The sequence below is a fragment of the Rhincodon typus genome, chromosome 2, assembly GCF_021869965.1.
Source record: "Rhincodon typus isolate 14 chromosome 2, sRhiTyp1.1, whole genome shotgun sequence".
Lineage (NCBI taxonomy): Eukaryota > Metazoa > Chordata > Chondrichthyes > Orectolobiformes > Rhincodontidae > Rhincodon > Rhincodon typus.
The window spans coordinates 143682722-143703988 of record NC_063333.1 but is presented as its reverse complement, the minus strand read 5'-3'; the positions used below and the strand labels follow the sequence as shown (position 1 = coordinate 143703988).

Genomic DNA, 21267 nt, shown 5'->3' with positions numbered 1-21267 from the left:
AGCAGTAACACTATATTCTATTCTATTACCCTGATGTATTTATCTAAGGTATGATATGTCTGGTTAGCACAATTAACAATACTTTTCATTGTATCTTGGTACATGTGATAGTAGTAAATCAAATCAAATCAAAATCAATGACTGTAAAGGAATTTTCTGAAGAAGGGTCTAGGCCCGAAACTTCAGCCTTCCTGCTCCTCTGATGCTGCTTGGCCCGCTGTGTTCATCCAGCTCTACACCTTGTTATCTCATAATTGCTAAGGTGACCAGGTTGTCTTATGAGGAGTTTGAGGAAACCTACTCCGCATTCCCCAGAACTTCAAAGAATAAAAGACGATCTCATTGAAAGTTATAAGATTCTAATAGGGTGTGACAGAATGATCTAGAAAGAATGTTTCCCCCGCATGGTGTCTTTAAAGCCAGGTTGACATTGTCTTAGGATAGAGAATTGGCCATTTAAGATTGAGATGAGGAAGAATTTCTTCACTTAGTGAATCTTTGAAATTCCGTACGCCAGAGATCTCTGCATGTTCAATCCTTGAGCATGTTTAATAGAGAAATCAGTAGAATGCTAGAAACTAATGGTACTGGACGTTTCAATCAAGTTGCCTGTTACTCTTCTAAACTCCAGCAGATGCAATTCAACCTTTCCTCATAAGTCAACCTGCTCATTCCAGTTGTTTTCTAGTAAGCGTGCTTTGATTTGAAGATAGTGTGGGAAAGTGGCATTGCAGTAGAAGATCAGCGATATCTATTTAAATGGTGGGATAGGCTTGATGGCTGAAATGCCTACTCCTGTTTCTATGTACCCAACATTCCCCTGCAGCATCCTCGAGTTCTGTTGGCATCACAAACATTGAAGTTATATGAGCATACAAGAAGTCATACAGCCTCCTGAACCCCCCTCACCGTTCAATTCCATGGCGGCTCTGATTTTAATCTCAACTCTAAATTCTTGCATATCCTCGATAAATTTTTCATCCCTTTGGAAATCATGAATCTATCTGCCAAGGGAGTCTTGGAATCAATCAAAACACCAGCATTGAGGCCATCCTCCTGCAAAGCCAATTGTCTAGGCCCGAAACGTCAGCTTTCCTGCTCCTCTGATGCTGCTTGGCCTGCTGTGCTCATCCAGCTCTACACCTTGTTATCTCAGATTCTCCAGCATCTACAGTTCCTACTATCTCTGCTTTATGTCAGTCACATTCTCTTATAGGTTAGAGGAAACCTGAAGCTGTGACTACACCATCGGCCAGGAAAGTGAACAAAAATTTGCTTTCCTGACAAAAGCACTCATGCTGTTATTACCAGAAGTAGGGAGAGTGTTATGAGAAAAACTGTAATCTGTAGCATGTCACTTAGTAGATATTAAGTTGGTGCAACTTTGCTAACGTTTATTAGAGCCATTTTTATTCCGGGGATGTGTATATTGGTTATGATACTGTATGTAAAACATGAAATACAGCAGTGAGGAAATCACGTTTGGCATCTTTTCATCTAGTTCTCGCTTTAGCATCTGGACCAGAACTTGGGCAACTCACATTCCTGGGGCTTGTGGGAATGATCGACCCACCGAAGTCAGGTGTTAAAGAAGCTGTTGCTACACTGATCAACACAGGAGTTATAATCAAAATGGTCACTGGCGATTCACAAGAGACAGCAGTTGCTATAGGTAATAAACTGATTCAATGTTAATATTAAAACTTACAGCTGGGAGATAGGGACATCTTTCAGAACAATAACAATGATGACATTTTCTGTTTTAATATATTCATGGTTAGCTTTATTATATCTACATTTCCTTATGTAGATATGACCGTGTGAATGAGCAGCAGGTGTAGTTCGGCAGTCCTTAGCGCTTGCTCAGTCATTCAATAAATTCAGGGATGAATTGATTATTCCACTTGCCTACCTACCAATGATAACCTTTCACGCCTTAAGAACCTACCTGTTTCAATTGCCTTTTCAGGAAGAGTGTTTCATGACCCCGCTGTGGGGGGAAAATATTCTCTTATTCTCTTTTTCTTAAAATGAGTAACCCTTCATTTTTAAACAGTGCCTCTAGTTTAGAATCCCACACAAGAGAAAGCATCCCTTTCACATGCACCCTTCGAGACATCTTAGGATCTTAGACATTTCAATCAAGTTGCCTGTTACTCTTCTGAACTCCAACAGATGCAGTCCAACCTTTCCTCGTAAGTCAACCTGCCCATTCCAGTTGTTTGTCTGGTAAACCTGCTCCAAACTGCTTCCAAAGTATTTACATCCTTCGATATCCAAGGAGACTAATACAGAACAACATATTCCAGATGTGGTCCCAAAGTACCAGTGTAATTTTCAACTTTCCTTTGATTTTTACCTGATTTCCCTCACTTTCACACCCCTCCTAGTCTGCCTAATTTGATAGGTGGGAATAAATGGAGGTACTGGATTTCTAAACCAGAGATTTACAAATTCTTCAGCTGCACCACTTCCTGAAACTTTATAACCTTACCATCTCCAGTCTTTTATTAGAATATAAAGATTATTTTACAATAATTGGTCTCTCTTTGTATGAAAGTTCTGTCTTTTACTTTGACACAATGCTTAACAATTTTGCAATTTAAAATAACGAAGGAGCAGGGCAGAGAAACACGATGCAGTATAACTGAAGTGCCTGATGGTATAAACCTCTTTTAGTTTAACTCCAAAAGTGGATTCCAATGATCAGTTAACATTACCATGCCAGAGAGAATTTAGTCGAACAGAGTTGAGACTAGGGTAAATATAAGGCTACTTGATGGATTTAAAATTGGATTAAACTGAGGAAGAAATCACCAAGTAGTTCCCGAGCAAACAACATTCATTTTAAAGAAAGTCTCTTAGCGTTTAAGGCAGGGAAAGGTAAGCAGACAAAAAGGGAAAAGAAAATTGGAGAAGTAATCAAAATAAAACGCACTTACAAGAATTTTGAAAGTAGGGAAAGAGATGATCTGGACAAAGATATTTTGGAAAGTAATTCCAAAGGGAATAGTGACTGAAGGAATAAGGTCAAATAATAGACCGGGAAATATGAGACAGCTTCCATATCAGTGAAGCACTGGGTACGTTCAGGGACTGTGGTCTGGAGAAGCATAACATGAAGCTGAAAAGGAATTTAAGGAAACAAGAATGCATACCAGAAATCAATTGTTAATAAGTCCTGAGCATCCATATGTACTTTAAATTACATGAATGTGGGAAGATTGTTGAACATTGAAATTAAACTGATACTCTTAAAAGATGGACTATTTATTAAGACCATAAGAGCAGAGGTAAACCATTCAGCCCAGAGTTTGCTTCACCACTCAGATTATGTCTGGTCTGTTAATCCTCAACTCCACATTCTTACCGTTTTCCTCATAACCCTTGATTTCCTTCCAGATTAAAAATCCATCTATCTCATCCTTGATTTTATTGAGCCTATTTCCATGGCTAGTCCAAACATCCAAGTAGATTCTCCCTTTAAAATTTTCCTGTAGAGCAGATGAAGATCATTTAGCTAATTGACACCAAAATGTGATCAGTTGGACAATAGGTTTATTCTTTATTAGTCTTTAGATGAAGTTCAAGATGTTTGGAATAACTTGTTATTGGATGTACGCATATGTTTCTCAAACTACATAATAGTGGATACTTAATGTAAGCTCACTTTTGTACTAAAAAGTATTTACTTATATACAGCTACCCGTTTAGGTTTGTATTCTAAGGGATCACAGACCCTTTCGGGAGAAGAAATCGATTCACTCGATATTCAACAACTTTCACAAATAGTCCAGAAGGTATGCTATATTTAATGTAAGGTAAAACCTTATTTTATGCAGACATTAATGTTGAGCATGACATTTGGCGAAGAAGAAACAATTCACTTACTTTTAGAAATTAAAGTATTGTATTACGGAACTTGGTCTAGACTCTACAGGACTATTAAGTGTTTAGCAGGTAGTTCAGAGCTGGAATGACTTTAAGGTTAGAGCATTCTGAGCTTGTGAGAAACCATTCCCATTGGCTACCTACATTTGGCTTTGTTTAGTTGGCTTTAGCAGTATTTGCAGTCGTGGGTTTTGCATTATTCAGGTAAGTAATTACATTTAGCTTCAAACTGTTTATGGAAATTAAGAGAATTCAATTATTATTCTCAACAAATTGGTTATTTTCTTCACATAACAATCTAACTTACATTTATTAATATTTGCATGAGTTGCATTAAGCAACCATTGCCAGTGCAGTTTAGCCCAAGAACTTTTAAAATAGAGTAACAAAATAATCCATTTATTTGATGCATATTTTGACTACTGTAGGCTCCTTACTGTTTTATTTCTGTTGTTATGCAATGGTTGCTCCACATTGATGCAACATGGCAAAATATGACTGAGGTTGAAGTCAGCTGTCTCAGGAACATTTCAATTTTAGGCAAGTGTCCGTAATTTCTTGACATTTGGGCTTCACCAACCAAATCAAAGTGGACACAAGATACACTGTGCCCTTTTGTAAGTATTAAAATTGCAGTTTGGATTGCTCCCAGCATAGTTTTTATATTTATGTTAGCCAGTGAGTGTAATACTAATCATGTATTTGAGTACATTCGCAGAGATAAATGCAGCTTTGACCAAATGCAAAGCAATGTGGAGCCATGAATATAAAAATTGTTAAGACCATGCATTAAAATTCCACTGTGACAAATTGAAATTTAATTCACCAAATTTGGTAATTCATGGGTTGACATTGTATAAAATGGTCATGTAATTTCCAGAGTTGTTGTAAAGCCTAACTTGTTTGCTAATGCCTTTAAGGGCAGGGAACCTGCTGCTTTACCTGATCTGACCTATACCATATGATTGACTCCCAGTGTCCTCTGAAGCAGATTATCTGAGTCACTCAATTGTGAAATGATTGTTATTGAAGAAGACAAATCCTCACCACATTTTGAGAATAACTTGAGAATGGTCAGTGAATGCGGTTTTTTATAATGTGGAATGCACAATATCAACTTGTGTAAGTGAGGGACAATTTAAAAGAAGTCATTTCGGTTACATAAACTTGTTAATTGCATCATGCTTAAAACAGATTGCCAAATCTGCATGAGTTACTAGAAGAAGACCTTCAGTGGCTTGAATAGTCTCACCCTCTCTCTGACCATATATTGTCATGGAAAAGGTTTTAGCTTAAATTATATATTTGGTTGGAGGAAAGATACAATTCTTCTAGTGATTTTCTATTTGAAGTCACTGTCGTATTTGCTTATTTAGAAGTGATAATGAGAGACCTGCAATGCTTTGATATCAGATTTTTTGTTTTAAGTGACTTACTTCAATTGTGTTTTCACAGATAGCAGTGTTTTACAGATCTAGTCCAAGGCACAAACTGAAGATTATAAAGGTAACTATTAGCAGGTTAGGAAAATTTAGCTCTGAAGACCAGCTCTGTTACTTTCTACTTTCTTGAGGCTTTCTTACCTCTGTAATTGTTATTGACTTATAAAGACAGCTCAGAAAGTCTGTCGAAATTTGAGATAATTTAGTTCATAGTTTATATTTTTCCATGTTCAACTTAGTTCAGGAAGGCCTGCTTTCATGCCTTGCCTCATGTGTGATGTGGAGTTGTGTCCCTCAAGTTTTTTAACCAGGTTGTGTGTCTTACAAATCAAAATTCTATAGTCATTCCTGGACTACAACATTCCACTTTCTTTTAAGTCACTTTTTATATGCCATTATTTACCTCAAGCACTTTGTTCTTCCTAATCTGAATATTAGACCTGTACACTTGAATGATGTGAAATTAGAGGACGATTGTGAACAAATGGAACTGGATTTTTGAATTCATTGTTTTGATACCTGGATGCCAGGAATTTATCTATAAGTTTGAGGTCATTTGATCATGAATTTTCTTTCATATTTTTTTCCTAATTTCTTCTGGGTGCATGATGATCTAATTTATCCACTTCTTGCCTGGCTTAGTAGCTGAATTCAAAGTGAACTGCCTAATGATTGCCTTTCACCTAATGAGAATTAATATTTCAATAATATACCACAGCCATTTTTGAATTTCATTATGATTAAAATTGATATCCAGTGCACTTATGGGCATCAAAAATCCATATTCATTTTAAAGATAATTCCTCACTCAGTTTTTAATTTATGTCGTGATCACAGAAAGCCTTTATCAGAAAGGTTGATTATTACTCAAAGAAAGGGGGCAGGTCTAATGGTACAAGTCATTTGAATATTTTTAATGCTGAGTTAGATTCTTAACAGATGGGCATCAAAGGGTATGGGTAGACAGGAAAATTAAGGTCATAATCAGATGTACTTATCAAATGACGAGCAGGCTCAAGGGGTCGATGATGTAGTCCTGCCCCTAAATCACATTATCTAGTTTATTTGTATATGTACATCCAAATATATTTAAGGAACAAAAACAAAGTTGCTGGAAAAGCTCAGCAGGTCTAGCAGCATTTGTGGAGGAGAAAACAGTTAACGTTTCGGGTCCGGTGACCCTTCCTCAGAACTGATATATTTATACTGATATATTCCTCAGAACAAATATATTTAACCTTGATATCCTATTTGCAATATTCAGTCTCTACAGAACAATGGTGCTGTGGTAGCAATGACAGGAGATGGAGTAAATGATGCAGTAGCATTGAAGGCAGCCGATATTGGGGTGGCAATGGGACAGACAGGGACCGATGTCTGCAAGGAGGCAGCGGACATGATCCTTGTAGATGATGACTTTAAGACAATAATGTAAGTCATGCCTTCAGTTGTTCCTACCAATCATTATGCAATAGACTGTTGAATGTTTGGCAACTAATTCATTGCAAAACAAAGGCAAACACTTATTATGTATTTCTGTATTTTCAGTTCTAGTTTGGTTAACATGAAATCTTTTCGTTTGTACCTTAGCTTGAGATTCTACCATGAAGAATCACCAATAATTACATCCAAAAATACAAATGATCCTCAATAGAATTTATGATTTTTCCATATTCTTTACTTCCGTAGGATAGAATACGAAAGTTAATGGACTTTTACATGTCTGTCTGTGCATCTTTATTAGCATATGTTCACAGATTTCCTCCCCTGAGATGAAGGAAATCTATTTAAATGTACTTTTGTTCCATTTTGTTTGTTCAACTCCCTAAGCTCTTCTGAAGAGAAGAATATATTGTGTATGATGTCATACACTTGTGTAAAATTGAGACAAATTAGACTCCTATATCATATGCCTGTAGTAATATGCAAAAGAGGATGATTTGCTTATGTGAAAACTTCAAGGAAAGATTTGCAAACCTTATTTCTGACCGACCTTTTCACCTAGTTATTTTTAAAGGAAATGTTTAAAACCTGCACCTATGTTTTGAGGGTTTTATTCTGCAAATGGAGGATAATTTAAAAAATAGAGCCAAACCTTTCAGGCATGAAACTAGGGAACAGTTTGACACAGGAGTGATAGAAGTTTGGAGCAGGGTCCTACAAGCAGCAGTTGATGCCAAATTGGTAATTAAACTGAAATCTGAGATTGAGAGATAGTAGGAACTGCCGATGCTGGAGTCTGGGATAACCAGGTGTAGAGCTGGCTGAACACAGCAGGCTAGGCAGCATCAGAGGAGTAGGAAAGGTGACATTTCGGGTCTGGACCCTTCTTCAGAAATGGGGGCGGGGAAGGGGTCTCAAATAAATAGAGAGAGGGGGAGGTGATGATGGAAGGTGGATAAAAGAGCAGATAGGTGGAGAGAAGATGGACAGGTCAAGGAGGCGGGGATGGAGCCAGTAAAGGTGAGTGTAGGTTGGGGGTTGGTCAATTGAGGGAAGACGGACAGGTCAAGGAGGCGGGGATGAGGCTAGTAGGTAGTCAGTCGGGGTTGGGGGGTGGTCAGTGAGGTGGGAAGAGCGGATAGGTGGGAGAAAAGATGGACAGGTCAAGGAGGCGGGGACGAACTGGGCTGGTCTTGGGATGAGGTCGGGGATGGGGAGATTTTGAAGCTTGTGAAGACCACTTTGAGACCATTGGACTGCAGGGTTCCCAAGCGAAATATGAGGTGCTGTTCCTGCAGCCTTCGGGTGGCATCGTTGTGGCACTGGAGGAGGCCTAGGATGGACATGTCGTCCAAGGAGTGGGAGGGGGAGTTGAAGTGGTTTGCGAATGGGAGGTGCAGTCGTTTGTTACGAACCGAGCGTAGGTGTTCCACAAAGCGGTCTCCAAGCCTCGGCTTGGTTTCCCCGATGTAGAGGAGTCCACACCAGGAACAGCATATACAATATACCACATTAGCAGATGTGCAGGTTTTCTTGGGGCCTGGGATGGGGATGAGGGGGGAGGTATAGGGGCAGGTGTAGCACTTCCTGCGGTTGCAGGGAAAAGTGCCAGGGGTGGTGGGGCTAGTGGGGAGCGTGGAGCGGACGAGGCAGTCACGGAGAGAGTGGTCCCTCTGGAAGGCAGATAAGGCCGAGGCCAAGTGCCAACTCTCTGACACCTCCTCCTACCGCTCCCCCTTGATCATGACCCCACGCCCAACCACCAAAATATCATCTCCCAGACCACCCACAACGTCATCACCTCAGCTGACCTCCCACCCACAGCCTCCAACCTCATCGTTCCCCAACCCCGCACTGCCCGTTTCTGTCTCCTTTCCAAAATCCACAAACCCGACTGCCCTGGTCGACCCATTGTCTCTGCCCTCTCCTGCCCCACCAAACTTATCTCCACTTATCTCGACACCATTTTCTCCCCCCTGGTCCAGGAGTTCCCTACCTACATCCGTGACACCACCTGCACCCTCCACCTCCTCCAAAACTTCCGATTCCCTGGTCCTCAACACCTCATCTTCACCATGGACGTCCAGTCCCTATATACTTGCATTCCCCATGCAGATGGCCTAAAAGCCCTCCGCTTCTTCCTGTCTCACAGGCCCGACCAGTCCCCCTCCACCAACACCTTTATCCATCTAACTGAACCCGTCCTTACCCTTAACAACTTCTCCTTCAACTCCTACCACTTCCTACAGACGAAAGGGGTGGCCATGGGTACCCGCTTAGGCCCAAGCTATGGCTGCCTCTTTGTAGGATACGTGGAACAATCCCTCTTCCGCAGCTACACTGGCCCCATCCCCCACCTCTTCCTCCGTTACATTGATGACTGTATCGGTGCCGCCTCGTGCTCCCATGAGGGGCTCGAACAGTTCATCCACTTTACTAACACCTTCCACCCCAACCTTAAGTTCACCTGGAACATCTCAGATACCTCTCTCTCCTTCCTGGGCCCCTCTGTTTCTATCTCAACCACCTGGAAACTGATATCTATTTCAAGCCTACTGCAGTGCGGGGTTGGGGAATGATGAGGTTGGAGGCTGTGGGTGGGAGGTAACCTGAGGTGATGACGTTGTGGGTGGTCTGGGAGATGATGTTTTGGTGGTCGGGCGTGGGGTCATGATCAAGGGGGGCAGTAGGAGGAGGTGTCAGAGAGTTGGTACTTGGCCTCGGCCTTACCTGCCTTCCGGAGGGACCACTCTCTCCGTGACTGCCTTGTCCGCTCCACGCTCCCCACTAGCCCCACCACCCCTGGCACTTTTCCCTGCAACCGCAGGAAGTGCTACACCTGCCCCTACACCTCCCCCCTCACCCCCATCCCAGGCCCCAACTCAAGCCTACTGACTCCCACAGCTACCTAGAATACACCTCCTCTCACCCGCCTTCCGCAAGAATGCCATCACCTATTTCCAATTCCTTCACCTCCGCTGCATCTGCTCCCGAGATTAGGCATTCCATTCCTGGACATCCCAGATGTCCTTGTTTTTCCAAGGACTGCAATTTCCCCTCCACAGTGGTCGAAAACACCCTCGACTGCATCTCTTGCGTTTCCCACAACTCATCCCTCACACCCCCTCCCGCAATAACAACACAGACAGAATCCCCCTCGTCCTCGCGTATCACCCCACCAACCTCCGGATTCAACGCATCATCCTCCAACACTTCCGCCATCTGCAATCTGACCCCACTACCACGGACATTTTTCCCTCCCCACCCTTAACTGCCTTCCAGAGGGACCGCTCTCTCTGTGACTCCCTCGTCCGCTCCACACTCCCCACTAGCCCCACCACCCCAGGCACTTTTCCCTGCAACCGCAGGAAGTGCTACACCTCCCCCCTCACCCCCATCCCAGGCCCCAAGAAAACCTTCCACATTAAACAGATGTTCACCTGCACATCTGCTAATGTGGTATATTGTATCCGCTGTTCCCGATGTTGCCTCCTCTACATCGGGGAAACCAAGCTTTGTGGAGCACCTACGCTCGGTTCGTGACAAACGACTGCACCTCCCATTCGCGAACCACTTCAACTCCCTCTCCCCCTCCCACTCCTTGGATGGCATGTCCATCCTGGGCCTCCTCCAGTGCCACAACAATGCCACCCGAAGGCTGCAGGAACAGCACCTCCTATTTCGCTTGGGAACCCCGCAGTCCAGTGGTCACAATATGGACTTCACAAGCTTCAAAATCTCCCCACCCGTGACATCATGCCAAGACCAGCCCAGCTTGTCCCTGCCTCCTTGACTTGTCTGTCTTTTCTCCCACCTATCTGCTCCCCCCACCTCACTGACCAACCCCCACCCCCACTTCCTACCCACTAGCCTCATCCCTGCCTCCTTGACCTGTCAGTCTTCCCTCAACTGACCAACCCCGAACCCAACTTCCTACCTACACTCACCTTTATTGGCTCCATCCCTGCCTCCTTGACCTGTCTGTCTTTCCTCAACTGACCAACCCCTAACCCAACTTCCTACCTACACTCACCTTTATTGGCTCCATCCCTGCCTCCTTGACCTGTCCGTCTTCCCTCAACTGACCAACCCCTAAGCCAACTTCCTACCTACACTCACCTTTATTGGCTTCACCCCTGCCTCCTTGACCTGTCCGTCGTCTTCTCTTTACCTATCTGCTCCTTTATCCACCTTCCATCATTGCCTCCCCCCACCCCCCCAATTTGTTTCAAAGTCCCCTTCCCCTCCCCCATTTCTGAAGAAGGGTGCAGACCCAAAACATCAGCTTTCCTGCTCTTCTGATGCTGCCTGGCCTGCTGTGTTCATCCAGCTCTAGACCTTGTTATCTGAGATTGAGGTTGTTTTGTCAACCAAATAAGTTAAGAATACTGGGTAAAAGCAGGTTGCTGAAGTTAGGTTGTAGATCAGCCATTACCTCATTGATCAGTGAAACAAGCTCAAGGGGATAAATGGCCTCCTCACGTTCTTGCATTATACAACACATCAGAATGACTGCACAGCTCAGAGTGATGCTGTGCTGAATTGCAGGCTGAAAATGAGCTGAGTTCTTTTGAAATGTGTTCTTTGTAAACCAAAATACTTGTAGTTCATTAACACATCTGACTTTATTAGCCATGTTATTTAATGTCAAACTCTCTGTTCCAGGTCTGCAATTGAGGAGGGCAAAGGGATTTACAATAATATCAAAAATTTTGTTAGGTTCCAACTCAGCACGTAAGTGTAACTTACGATTACATGAAGTAAATTAGTCAGTGACAAACTTATTTTTAATGTATTTAAATATAATTACATACTATTTTGAATACTTAGCAGCAAAAGGTTCTCCACCCTATGTTAAGATGTCTTTTACTGTTTGTATAAAATTGCTGCAAATACTTGTTTTTACCAATTTGATTATTTTTCTAGGAGTATAGCTGCTCTAACATTGATTTCTCTTGCCACATTGATGAACTTTCCTAATCCACTAAATGCCATGCAGATTTTATGGATCAACATAATTATGGATGGACCACCAGCACAGAGGTAAAAGAAAATGTTTAAATATTGATGAAATGTCACTCTATTAACTGTTCTGAATATAAGTAGCAGATCTCCCATGACATTGTTCATGGTGAGTTGTAAGATGTGACATTTATGAAATGGACCAATGATAATCTCTTCTGACACCAACAGATTCGCCACAACGGTGCTTATGCAAGTCCATTCCCTTATTGTCTGTAGAATCTGTGTCCTCCTCCTTGCCTCAACAACATCTCCATTTTGTTCATATCCCTTTATCTTGTGGAGATCTTACCCCTGTCATGGAGATACTTCATATTTAATACTTCTTAGAAGACTTGTTTTTTAATGATCATGCAGCAGGAAGTGAAATGTCTGTTGATTCAGTGAGCTATGCTTAGGTGTTTGAGTCCACATTGCACTGTGATTATATTGGCAGCACCAAATTTATTCCAGACAGCTTCCATTCCTCTACCAACCTGTGTTTGAGCACAAGCATATTGTTGATATGGTGTTCGCAATAACAGAACCCTGAAGATTTATACTTCTATACTACCAACTCTGTCTGTTCGCCAGTTATTATGTACTGCTTGAATAAGTTTTGGTTTGATAAGCAACCAGTAATTGTACTTATTAAATGAACCTGTTTGACAGATTTTTTTTTAACCTGATGTAGCTGTTTAATGCACTTTTTTTGGTAACTGGGAGCAGTATTTTTATATTATGATGTGATCTGTGGAGCATTGGGATTAGAGTAACAGTACACTCCTTCTGCCTTGGTCGTAACCACCTCATTCATTGTGCCAAAATAAATGAACTTTGGACTTCATTAATTAGAGTTGGATTCTACATATCCCTTTTCCTCACCACCTTTAGGATCTTTTTTCTTGCCATAATTTTCCTCATTTAGATTGTACAATTTAGGAACTAAAGTAGAACATTGGGGCCATTGAGTGTGCTCCATCAATCAATGAGATCATGGCAGATCTGATAATTGTTAACTCCACTTTTCTGCATTTTCCCTATAACCCTTGATTCCCTCACTCGTTATAAATCTGTCTGTCTCAACTTTGAATATATTAAATGACCCAGCCTTGAGAATCCTCTACAGCCATGAATTCCACAGATTCACTACCCTTTGAGGGAAAAATTCCTCCTCATCTCTGTTTTAAATGGACAGCCCCTTAGTCGAAGATTCTGCCCTCTGGTCCTGGACTCTCCCGGAAGAGGAAAAATCTCTCTACATGTACTCTGTCAAGCACCCCAAGCTTACAGACTCAAGTCAAGACTGTCACAGTTAACAAGTTTAAAATTGTATAAGTTCTGCCCTTCTTTGTTATACCAAAATGCAGTACCTCGCATTTATCCAAATTAAACTCCATCTGTCACTGTTCAGCCCTTTTACTTTGTTCTCCCTTTATCCAGCCTGGGAGTAGAACCTGTTGATAAAGATGTCATCAGACAACCTCCAAGAAATGTTAAAGACAGCATCCTGACCAGAAACCTGATTGTCAAAATTCTGGTTTCATCGCTGATTATTGTTTCTGGGACATTATTTGTCTTCTGGAGGGAGGTAAGAACCTGTAGCCAAATGCACCAATGAAGTCTACCCTTTTGTTCAGGTGGAAAACAATCACTGTTTTGTTCAAAACATGGGAGCTATCTGTGCAAACTATTTTAAACTTGCTGGATGATTATATGTTTTTGTACTTTTAAAGTGATGACCATAATTGCATCTTTAACAAAGATGCCAGTTTTAACAAAAAAGACTTGCATTTAAGAGTTGATTCAATCCATTTGATGAATTGTTTTGTTTAAAGATGTAATTTTAAACTAAACATTAAAAATGGTTTGCTGGTACTGAATTTTATGTGTTATGTGTTTCCCAGTTACAGGATAATGTAATAACACCACGTGATACAACAATGACCTTTACCTGCTTTGTTTTCTTTGACATGTTCAATGCATGGAGTTCCAGGTCGCAGGTATGATAAAGGTTTGAATTTTAACCAAATTAATGTGGTTCTGGCAGTTAAATATTGCAAGCAATTTATTTACTTTCACACTGCATAACTGTTCTCGACTTTATTTACATTAGTGTGTCTCTGAATCTTTCATGAAATGTTAAATTCACCTTTGTGAAATGTAGCAAAAGGTGATAACTTTATGAAGTTAGCACAAATATCTTCCATTAGAAAAGTTAGTGAAAGAAGCTTGTGTCTTTGTGCCAAACATGTTCCCTACCAGTGTTTTCTAACTGAGAGCTGTCTTTTTGTGATGTAGTGATACATTACACTGAAGATAATAGTTAAATGCATTTAGAGTATTAAGAGCTAAATATGTATATGATTCATTAAAAGGTGACTGTTAGTGCCAAAAACGTTTCTCTTAATTTCTCTCTTTCTGCTCCTTTTCTTCCCTCCCTAGACAAAATCTGTCTTCGAGATTGGGTTATGCAGTAACCGAATGTTTTGCTATGCTGTACTTGGGTCCATCATGGGACAGCTGCTGGTTATTTACTTTCCTCCACTACAGAAAGTTTTCCAGACTGAAAGTCTAAGTGTGCTAGGTGAGAACTTTAAGTGAGACCTCATAGTGTTTATTTTGATGCTTTCATCACACTGACAATTGTACACCTGTCTATGCACATCACAAATTTCTTCATGATTTGTCGTTCTCCAATTTATTTTTTCCTTTTTTTTCACTGAATTGACTGCTTACCAGAATTTGTAGGTTTGAATAATCTTGGCACCATTCAATATTTGCACAAAAATCTGATGAATCATTTAATTTATCATTGCAAAGTAATTATTAAGACTAGTTTTAGAAATGGTATCTTGACCTTGATGGATTGGTATAGAGTAAATCGTTGTAATACAAAATAACCATTTCTAGAAATACAAGTGAGGAAACTTGTGGTATTTGTTCCATGGTTTCAATATGTACTCAGAATTCATGGAACGCAAATCTAACTGGGTGAGTCTTCCTTGGATCTACAATTTCACTAAGATAGAAGTAGAACACTGCAGATTGTGGGAATCTGAAATATGAACAGGAAATACTGGAAAATATCAATGTGACATGCTGATTTTTATTTCCTCAGTACGTACTTTTGATTGCTATAATTCTGTTGTAGGGTTTAGTGAGATGATTAGCATCAGGGACCTGGAGTACGGACATTGAATATCTGTGATCTAAAACCTGAACTGTGGGAACAAAACTTTTTTAAATTTTGAGTCCAGTCCTAAAAGGATCCTTGGTGCTTCTTTTGACAACTAGTTTAAATGATTGTGCTTTAGTCATTTTTGTCATTTTATTTAAATAAATACATAGAACATGCTGAGGAAATGGTGTGAAAGAATAACTAGCTTGAGAATAGGAAAATTGAAATAATACAAAATTAGTTAAGGTTTTTGTGCTAATGACCTGTATTTACCACAGAAATTTAAAACAATGATATATTTGTGTAATTCACTTGTTGTCAAGTGTTAGTTTCAACTGATGCCTTACTCAAGGGCCATAAAAGCATAGAAAAGGGTCTATGCCTACATTGCCTCACATGGTGAATTTCTGACTTGAATCACAGGTGGCAAGCTCAACAATAGATTTCACTCCATAAATTATCTTTAAGGTAATTAAGTATCCCAGTTGATGAATGGAACTTGGTATGGAATAAATATAGCTTGTGGATTTCCAGTTGAGTTGTAGTTTGTGTAGTTAGTTTGGGAAAATTTATTTGAGAAATCTAAAGCTAGAAATAACAAAGTGTAGATGTGAATTTTAAATAATATAGGTGTGATAAGATTATTAAATAAAGGAGCAGGATTGGGCCATTTGTCCCATCACCATTCAAACCAATTCTACCATCAATTACAAGCATGGTCTTAATACTGCATTCCTGCCTTTGCCCCATAATCTTCAACTTCTTTGTTGATCATGCATGTATTTGATGACCCAGGCTCTGTTGCTGTCTGTGTTAAAAGAATTTCAAAGACTGATGATCCTCCGCAATAGGAAATTTCTCCTTTATTTTTATCCTGTCAAGACCCCATAGAATCAAATGTATTTCAAGAAGATTGCCACCTTTTCAGTTCTTTAAGGACACAAGCTAGTCAACTTTTCCTCATAAGACAGATCTTTCATCCCAGAAATCAGCTGTGTGAACCTTCTCTGCATTGCTTCCAGTACAGGTATATCTTTCCTTTAAATAAGGAGACCAGAACTGTGTACAGTACCCTAGCCGTGGTTTTACCAATGTCCTGGTCAGTTATAGCAGGACTTCCTTACTAATATGTGTATCAGCTTGTAATAAAGGCCAACATTTTGTTTGCTTTCCTAATTACTTGCTATATCTAATTCATTTCAAAAAGCTTGTGACATTTAAACTCAACTCAAGATTGAACAGAACGTTGAGCCTGTGCACTCTGTGAGAACCTGCAGAGGGAAATGAAATTGAACTGAGAGGTCTGCTGCCTGGCAAGAACCAAAAGCTTCAGTCATACCAGTGGTTAACATAAGAACATAAGAAATAGGTGCAGGAAAAGACCATTTAGTTCCTCATGCCTGCCTCACCGTTCAGTAAAATCATGGCTGATCTGCCTTGATTCCTGTTATGTGCTAACTCCCCACAGCCCTCAAATTCCTGATATTTCAAAATCTATCTAGCTCCTCTATATATATTTTCAGTGACCTAACCACTTCAACTGTTTGAGATAGGGAATTCAAGATATTTATTAGTCTGTGGGAGAAGAAATTCATTTGCATCTCTATTTTAAATGAGTGTCCCTTATTCTTTAATCATGCCCCCTAGTTTTAGATTACCCATTATTGGAAATAACTTCTCAACATCTATTCTGTCAAGCCTCCTCAAAATCTTGAGTTTCAATAAGATCATTTTTCTGAACTTTAATGAATAAAGGTCTGCTTAACCATTCTTGATAAGTCAACCCCTTTGTCCCAGTTATTAGCCTAGAGAATCTTTATTGAACTGCTTCCAATGCTTGAAATAAAATCCTTTTTGAAAGATGGGGACCAAAACTGTACACAGTACATCCCCACCAAAATCTAATGCAGTTTTAAAAAAGACTTCCTTTTTTTTAATAACTCCAATTCCTTAGCAATATTCCATTTGTCAGCTTAATTACTTGTATCTACTTGTTAATTTTTTGTGTTTCATGCACAATAACGCCCAATCCCTCTGCGCAACACTTTTTTTTCCTCTCCATTTAGATAAATCTGCTTTATGATTCTTCCTTCCAAAGTGCACACCCTTACACTTTGCTACATTAAACTCCACCTGCCAACTTCTGCCCACTTACCTCTCTGTATTCCTTTGCAGATTTCTTATGTCCTCATCACAATATGCTATCATTGAACAGTCAGCAAATTTGGGTGCATTACACTCTACTCCCTTCTTCAAGCCGTAAAAATAGATGGTAAATAATTGAGGCCTTAGTTCTAACCTAACAGCACACCACTAATTACAGCTTTCTAACTGGAAAAGACACATTAATCACAGTTCTCTATCTTCAGTATGTTAATTGATCCTCAATCTATGCTCAGACATTACCCCAATACCAAGAGTTCCTATCTTGTGCAAAAACCTTTTACATCGTATTTAATTGAATGCCTTCTAGAAATCTAAATATGTGACATTTACTTGTTCCCCTTTATCAACTCTGCTTGTTATATCCTCGAATCAAATATGGTTTCCCTTTCACAAAAGCACATTGATTCTGTTTGATCGTGTTAAGCTTTTCTAAATGTCCTGCTATTCCTTCCTTCATAATGAACTCTAGCATTTCCTAATGACCTCTTAAACTAATTGATCTATGTTTTCTATCTTCTACCACGTTGAATAGGGACATCGCATTTGCGGTTTTCCCATCTGCTGAAATTCAAAATCCAGTGAGTTCTGGAATGTTTTGAACAATGCCTCCACTATCTTTGCAGCTACTTCCTTTTAATACAGGCCAGCAGGCCCTAGTGACCTGTCTCGCTTTCATCTCATTAGTTTGTTAAATACTTTATTCTCCATGATAGAGACTGATATAAGACCTTTCCTTAGCCCCTTGCTTATCTGTGATATCTTTGGGATGTTTATAGTATCCTCCCCCATGAAGACAGATTCAGAATATTGGTTTAAAGTTATCTGCCAATTCCTTGTTTCTTGTTATGAATTCCCCATTTGTATCCTCCAAGGATTCTACACTTCTTTTGTTACTCCCTTTTTATTTACCCATAGAAATTCTCACTGGTCGTCTTTACATTTATTTTCTCAGCTTTTATTAGCTTTTACGTCACCCACTGATAGGAACTTCTTTTAGGAACTAAACATCTGGCCTAACATTAATTTTCACTGCTTTGTATGCTTTAGTGTTTGATTGCCCTTATTTAAGTTGAGGACACTAGATTAAGACTCAAGTTGCTGTCCCGCAAATTAAATCTGAAATTCTACCATTTTGTGATCACTAGCTATTCCCTGAAGTATCCCTAACAATGAGATCTCGAATTAATCCTATATCATTACACATTACGAGATCTAGAGTAGTCTGTTCCCAGGTAGACTCTGTGACATGCTCTAAGAAACAAACCCTGATGTAAATTTGACTTCTATGTTGCTTTTAACTATTGGCCAGCCCTCCATAAATTGGAACCCATTTTTACCACACCAAGCTTTGAGCCTTGTGTTTATTTCCTTAAACTTATTTACCCTACGTCAATTTGCACATGGTTTTGGTAGTAATCTGGCAATTTATTATTCTTGTGGGTCTACTTCTTCAATTTTGAGCTAAGCTGCCTGTAATCCCTCATGATTGTAACTGTTAGTTAGAGGAAGTTCTGAATCAGTCTCTATTCTTTGTCTGGTAAAGAATGAACAAGTATTGGAACAGTAGAGGTAAAAATGTTAGAGCAGTAAAGCTGGATGTAAGCTGCAACAAATATTATGTATTTTAAATGTTCATTATGTACATGTATAAATTGATCCTGTTTGTTAAGTATCAAACAGCAGAGCAATAGTTTACTTTCAATTGGACCTTTCATTTGGTTTGTGGAATCTAAAATATGCCTGTCTCTTAGTCACATTTTATTCAAAAACAAGATGCTAAATCCCGCTTTGATTTGGCAGATTAGAAGTCAATGGATCTTGAAACAGAAGAGCTGATTTCTTTACCTCACGTATATTATGAGTATCACATATATTTGGATTCAGTAACTGATTCAAAATAGTTTGCCTGTATAGACCAGTGGTCTGAAAAGTTAACAGAAATAAGTTTTTAAAAAAAGTTATTTGTTTAAAATACATTATTGTTATTCTCTCACGGGATGTGGGTGCTACTGGCTGGGCCAGCATTTATTAATCGTCCTTGAGAATGTAGTGGTGAGCCACCTTGAACTGCGGCAATTTTTGTGGGGTAGATACACTGTCAATGCTGTTACAAAGGGAGTTCCTGGACTTTGATCCCATGACAGTGAAGTAACGGCAACATAGATCCAAGTCAGGATAGTCTGTGCCTTGGAGAATTTACAGGTGTTCCCATCTGCTCTTGTCCTTTGAGATGGTGGCAATTGCTGCTTTGGAAGGCTAACTTGTATCCATCAATCTATCATATTTAAAAATGCTAAAATATGAGTGCTGTTTAAAGATTTTAAATCTATTGATTTTATTTGTGCTTACGCACTGGTAACATTTTTCCCCACGTGACTGAGATTTTATTGTTCATTTCCAAAAGGAAGTCTTATGACCCAAGATGATTTACATCATTTTAGGTATGTGTTCTGAAGAACATGAATGGCTTGAACTGTGCCAGTGCTGTTTTGTGACAGAGCACCAGGGACTATGCACTTTTAGCTATGATCACAATCACAATGGAGACCATTCCAGCTAGCATTCTCCATACCATCCCTCTGAAATTTGCTCGTTCTTCCTGTGTCTAATTTCTGCTTAGCTTAGACTTTCAATTTTCTTGTATGACATTGCATTTTGTGAATATGGTTTTCTTGAATATTTTGAACAGATTCTTTGCAACTTTTGACTTTGAAAAGTGGAGTAGTAATTTGAAATACTTGGAGAGATAATAGTTCTTTATTTCAGCATTGTGAAGGATGTCTATACCTCTTGTGAGAATTATGATTTCAGGCTGCTGTTATATCTTTCAAAGTGCATTAATTATATTTTGGTATCTTTCTCTTTTAGATCTTATTTTTTTGATGGGGCTCACTTCCTCAGTTTGCATAGTTTCCGAGATGATCAAGCGGTTGGAGAGACAGAAAGAGAAAGGCCCAAAACAAAATAAATCCTTTTTAGATGTATGATGCATATTGTATCTTTGAATTTAACAAACAAAAAAAAACTAAGAACCTGATGATGTGTTTGAAGAATGAACTTTGAATTGACATATGATGGCACTCGTAATTTAAAAGGACTGAAAAGATGTACTGAAAATGAGAACAATGAAGTATCTCTTGATCTCCATCTGTTGGGATAGCACAATGCAAATGGATGCAGAACTTTTCCCTGCAGACAGTGTGATTTGCTGCTTAAATGTACATAATATTTTGCTTCCTGTATAGGAAAGACTCTGCAAATGGATGTGGTGTAGAGTCTGTATTACACTGGATAGAATGAAAGTCTTTTTTTCCTAATTTCAGTAATATTATTTATCAATAAATAGTATGTTATTTTATACTTGATGGTGTGGATTTCATAGCATAAATTAGGTATTCTTAATGCATTGGGCATTCCATTATTCCAAGATATAAGCCACGAAAGTAAGATGCCTACAGCTCTTTTATTTTCTTAATGTAAAATAATGTTTAAAAAAAATTGCTGAAATGCTTTTCTGTCCTTGTTTTTAAAAGTCTTGACCACTATAGAACCCATGATTTGCAATCTAGAGGCTGTATCACATGTGTATATATGTCTTTAAACAGAAAAAAACTGCAAATGTGTACAATTTCGTGTTGAATGAAGTCTGTGTATGCCAGAGCATCTAATTGATCACATATAACAGCCTGTAATACAGAGTCTGCAGTTTTGACTTTTTTTTAAAAAAGTGTTTGTTCTCATTAGTAGTTGAATGCATTTATGGTGTAAAACTGTGATAACATTAAACATCATTGCTTTTCTAAGACTTGGCAAATGTAATGAAGACCAGAAATGTAAGCAGTGATTTTCTTTTTGTATTGGGCAACAGGCACCATTTGTCAGGCTGCATCTGTGATGGAATTGTATAGTCTATTTGGAAAATACAGTTTGTAATTAAATGATATTTGTAAGACTTAACTGTCCTCCTTTTGATGATACCTTTTCCCCACTTTGCAGTCTTTCAGCAGTGGAAGTTTGATTGCAACACATCCTAATGCACAGCCAGCACTAACTCTCTAACTTCTCCAATCTGCATGTTGCTAATTAACTTGGCTTTTAAATAACACTGCAGTAGTCAACATGATATTGTGATGTTGTATTACA

The 21267-nt window shown here is 39.4% G+C and overlaps 1 protein-coding gene across 1 annotated transcript in view; it reads left to right on the top strand.

Moving 5' to 3' along the window:
- The window catches only part of atp2c1 (ATPase secretory pathway Ca2+ transporting 1), a 110529-nt gene extending 89453 nt beyond the window's left edge, over nt 1-21076 (top strand). Inside the window, exons 18-27 of the mRNA XM_048607132.1 lie at nt 1502-1672; nt 3703-3800; nt 5347-5397; nt 6598-6764; nt 11442-11510; nt 11703-11819; nt 13221-13368; nt 13685-13780; nt 14223-14364; nt 19993-21076. Of these exons, the coding sequence (XP_048463089.1) occupies nt 1502-1672; nt 3703-3800; nt 5347-5397; nt 6598-6764; nt 11442-11510; nt 11703-11819; nt 13221-13368; nt 13685-13780; nt 14223-14364; nt 19993-20111 (1178 nt within the window). The 3' untranslated portion in view covers nt 20112-21076. The remainder of the gene's footprint in view (nt 1-1501; nt 1673-3702; nt 3801-5346; nt 5398-6597; nt 6765-11441; nt 11511-11702; nt 11820-13220; nt 13369-13684; nt 13781-14222; nt 14365-19992) is intronic.
- The last annotated feature ends 191 nt before the right edge of the window (nt 21077-21267 follow it).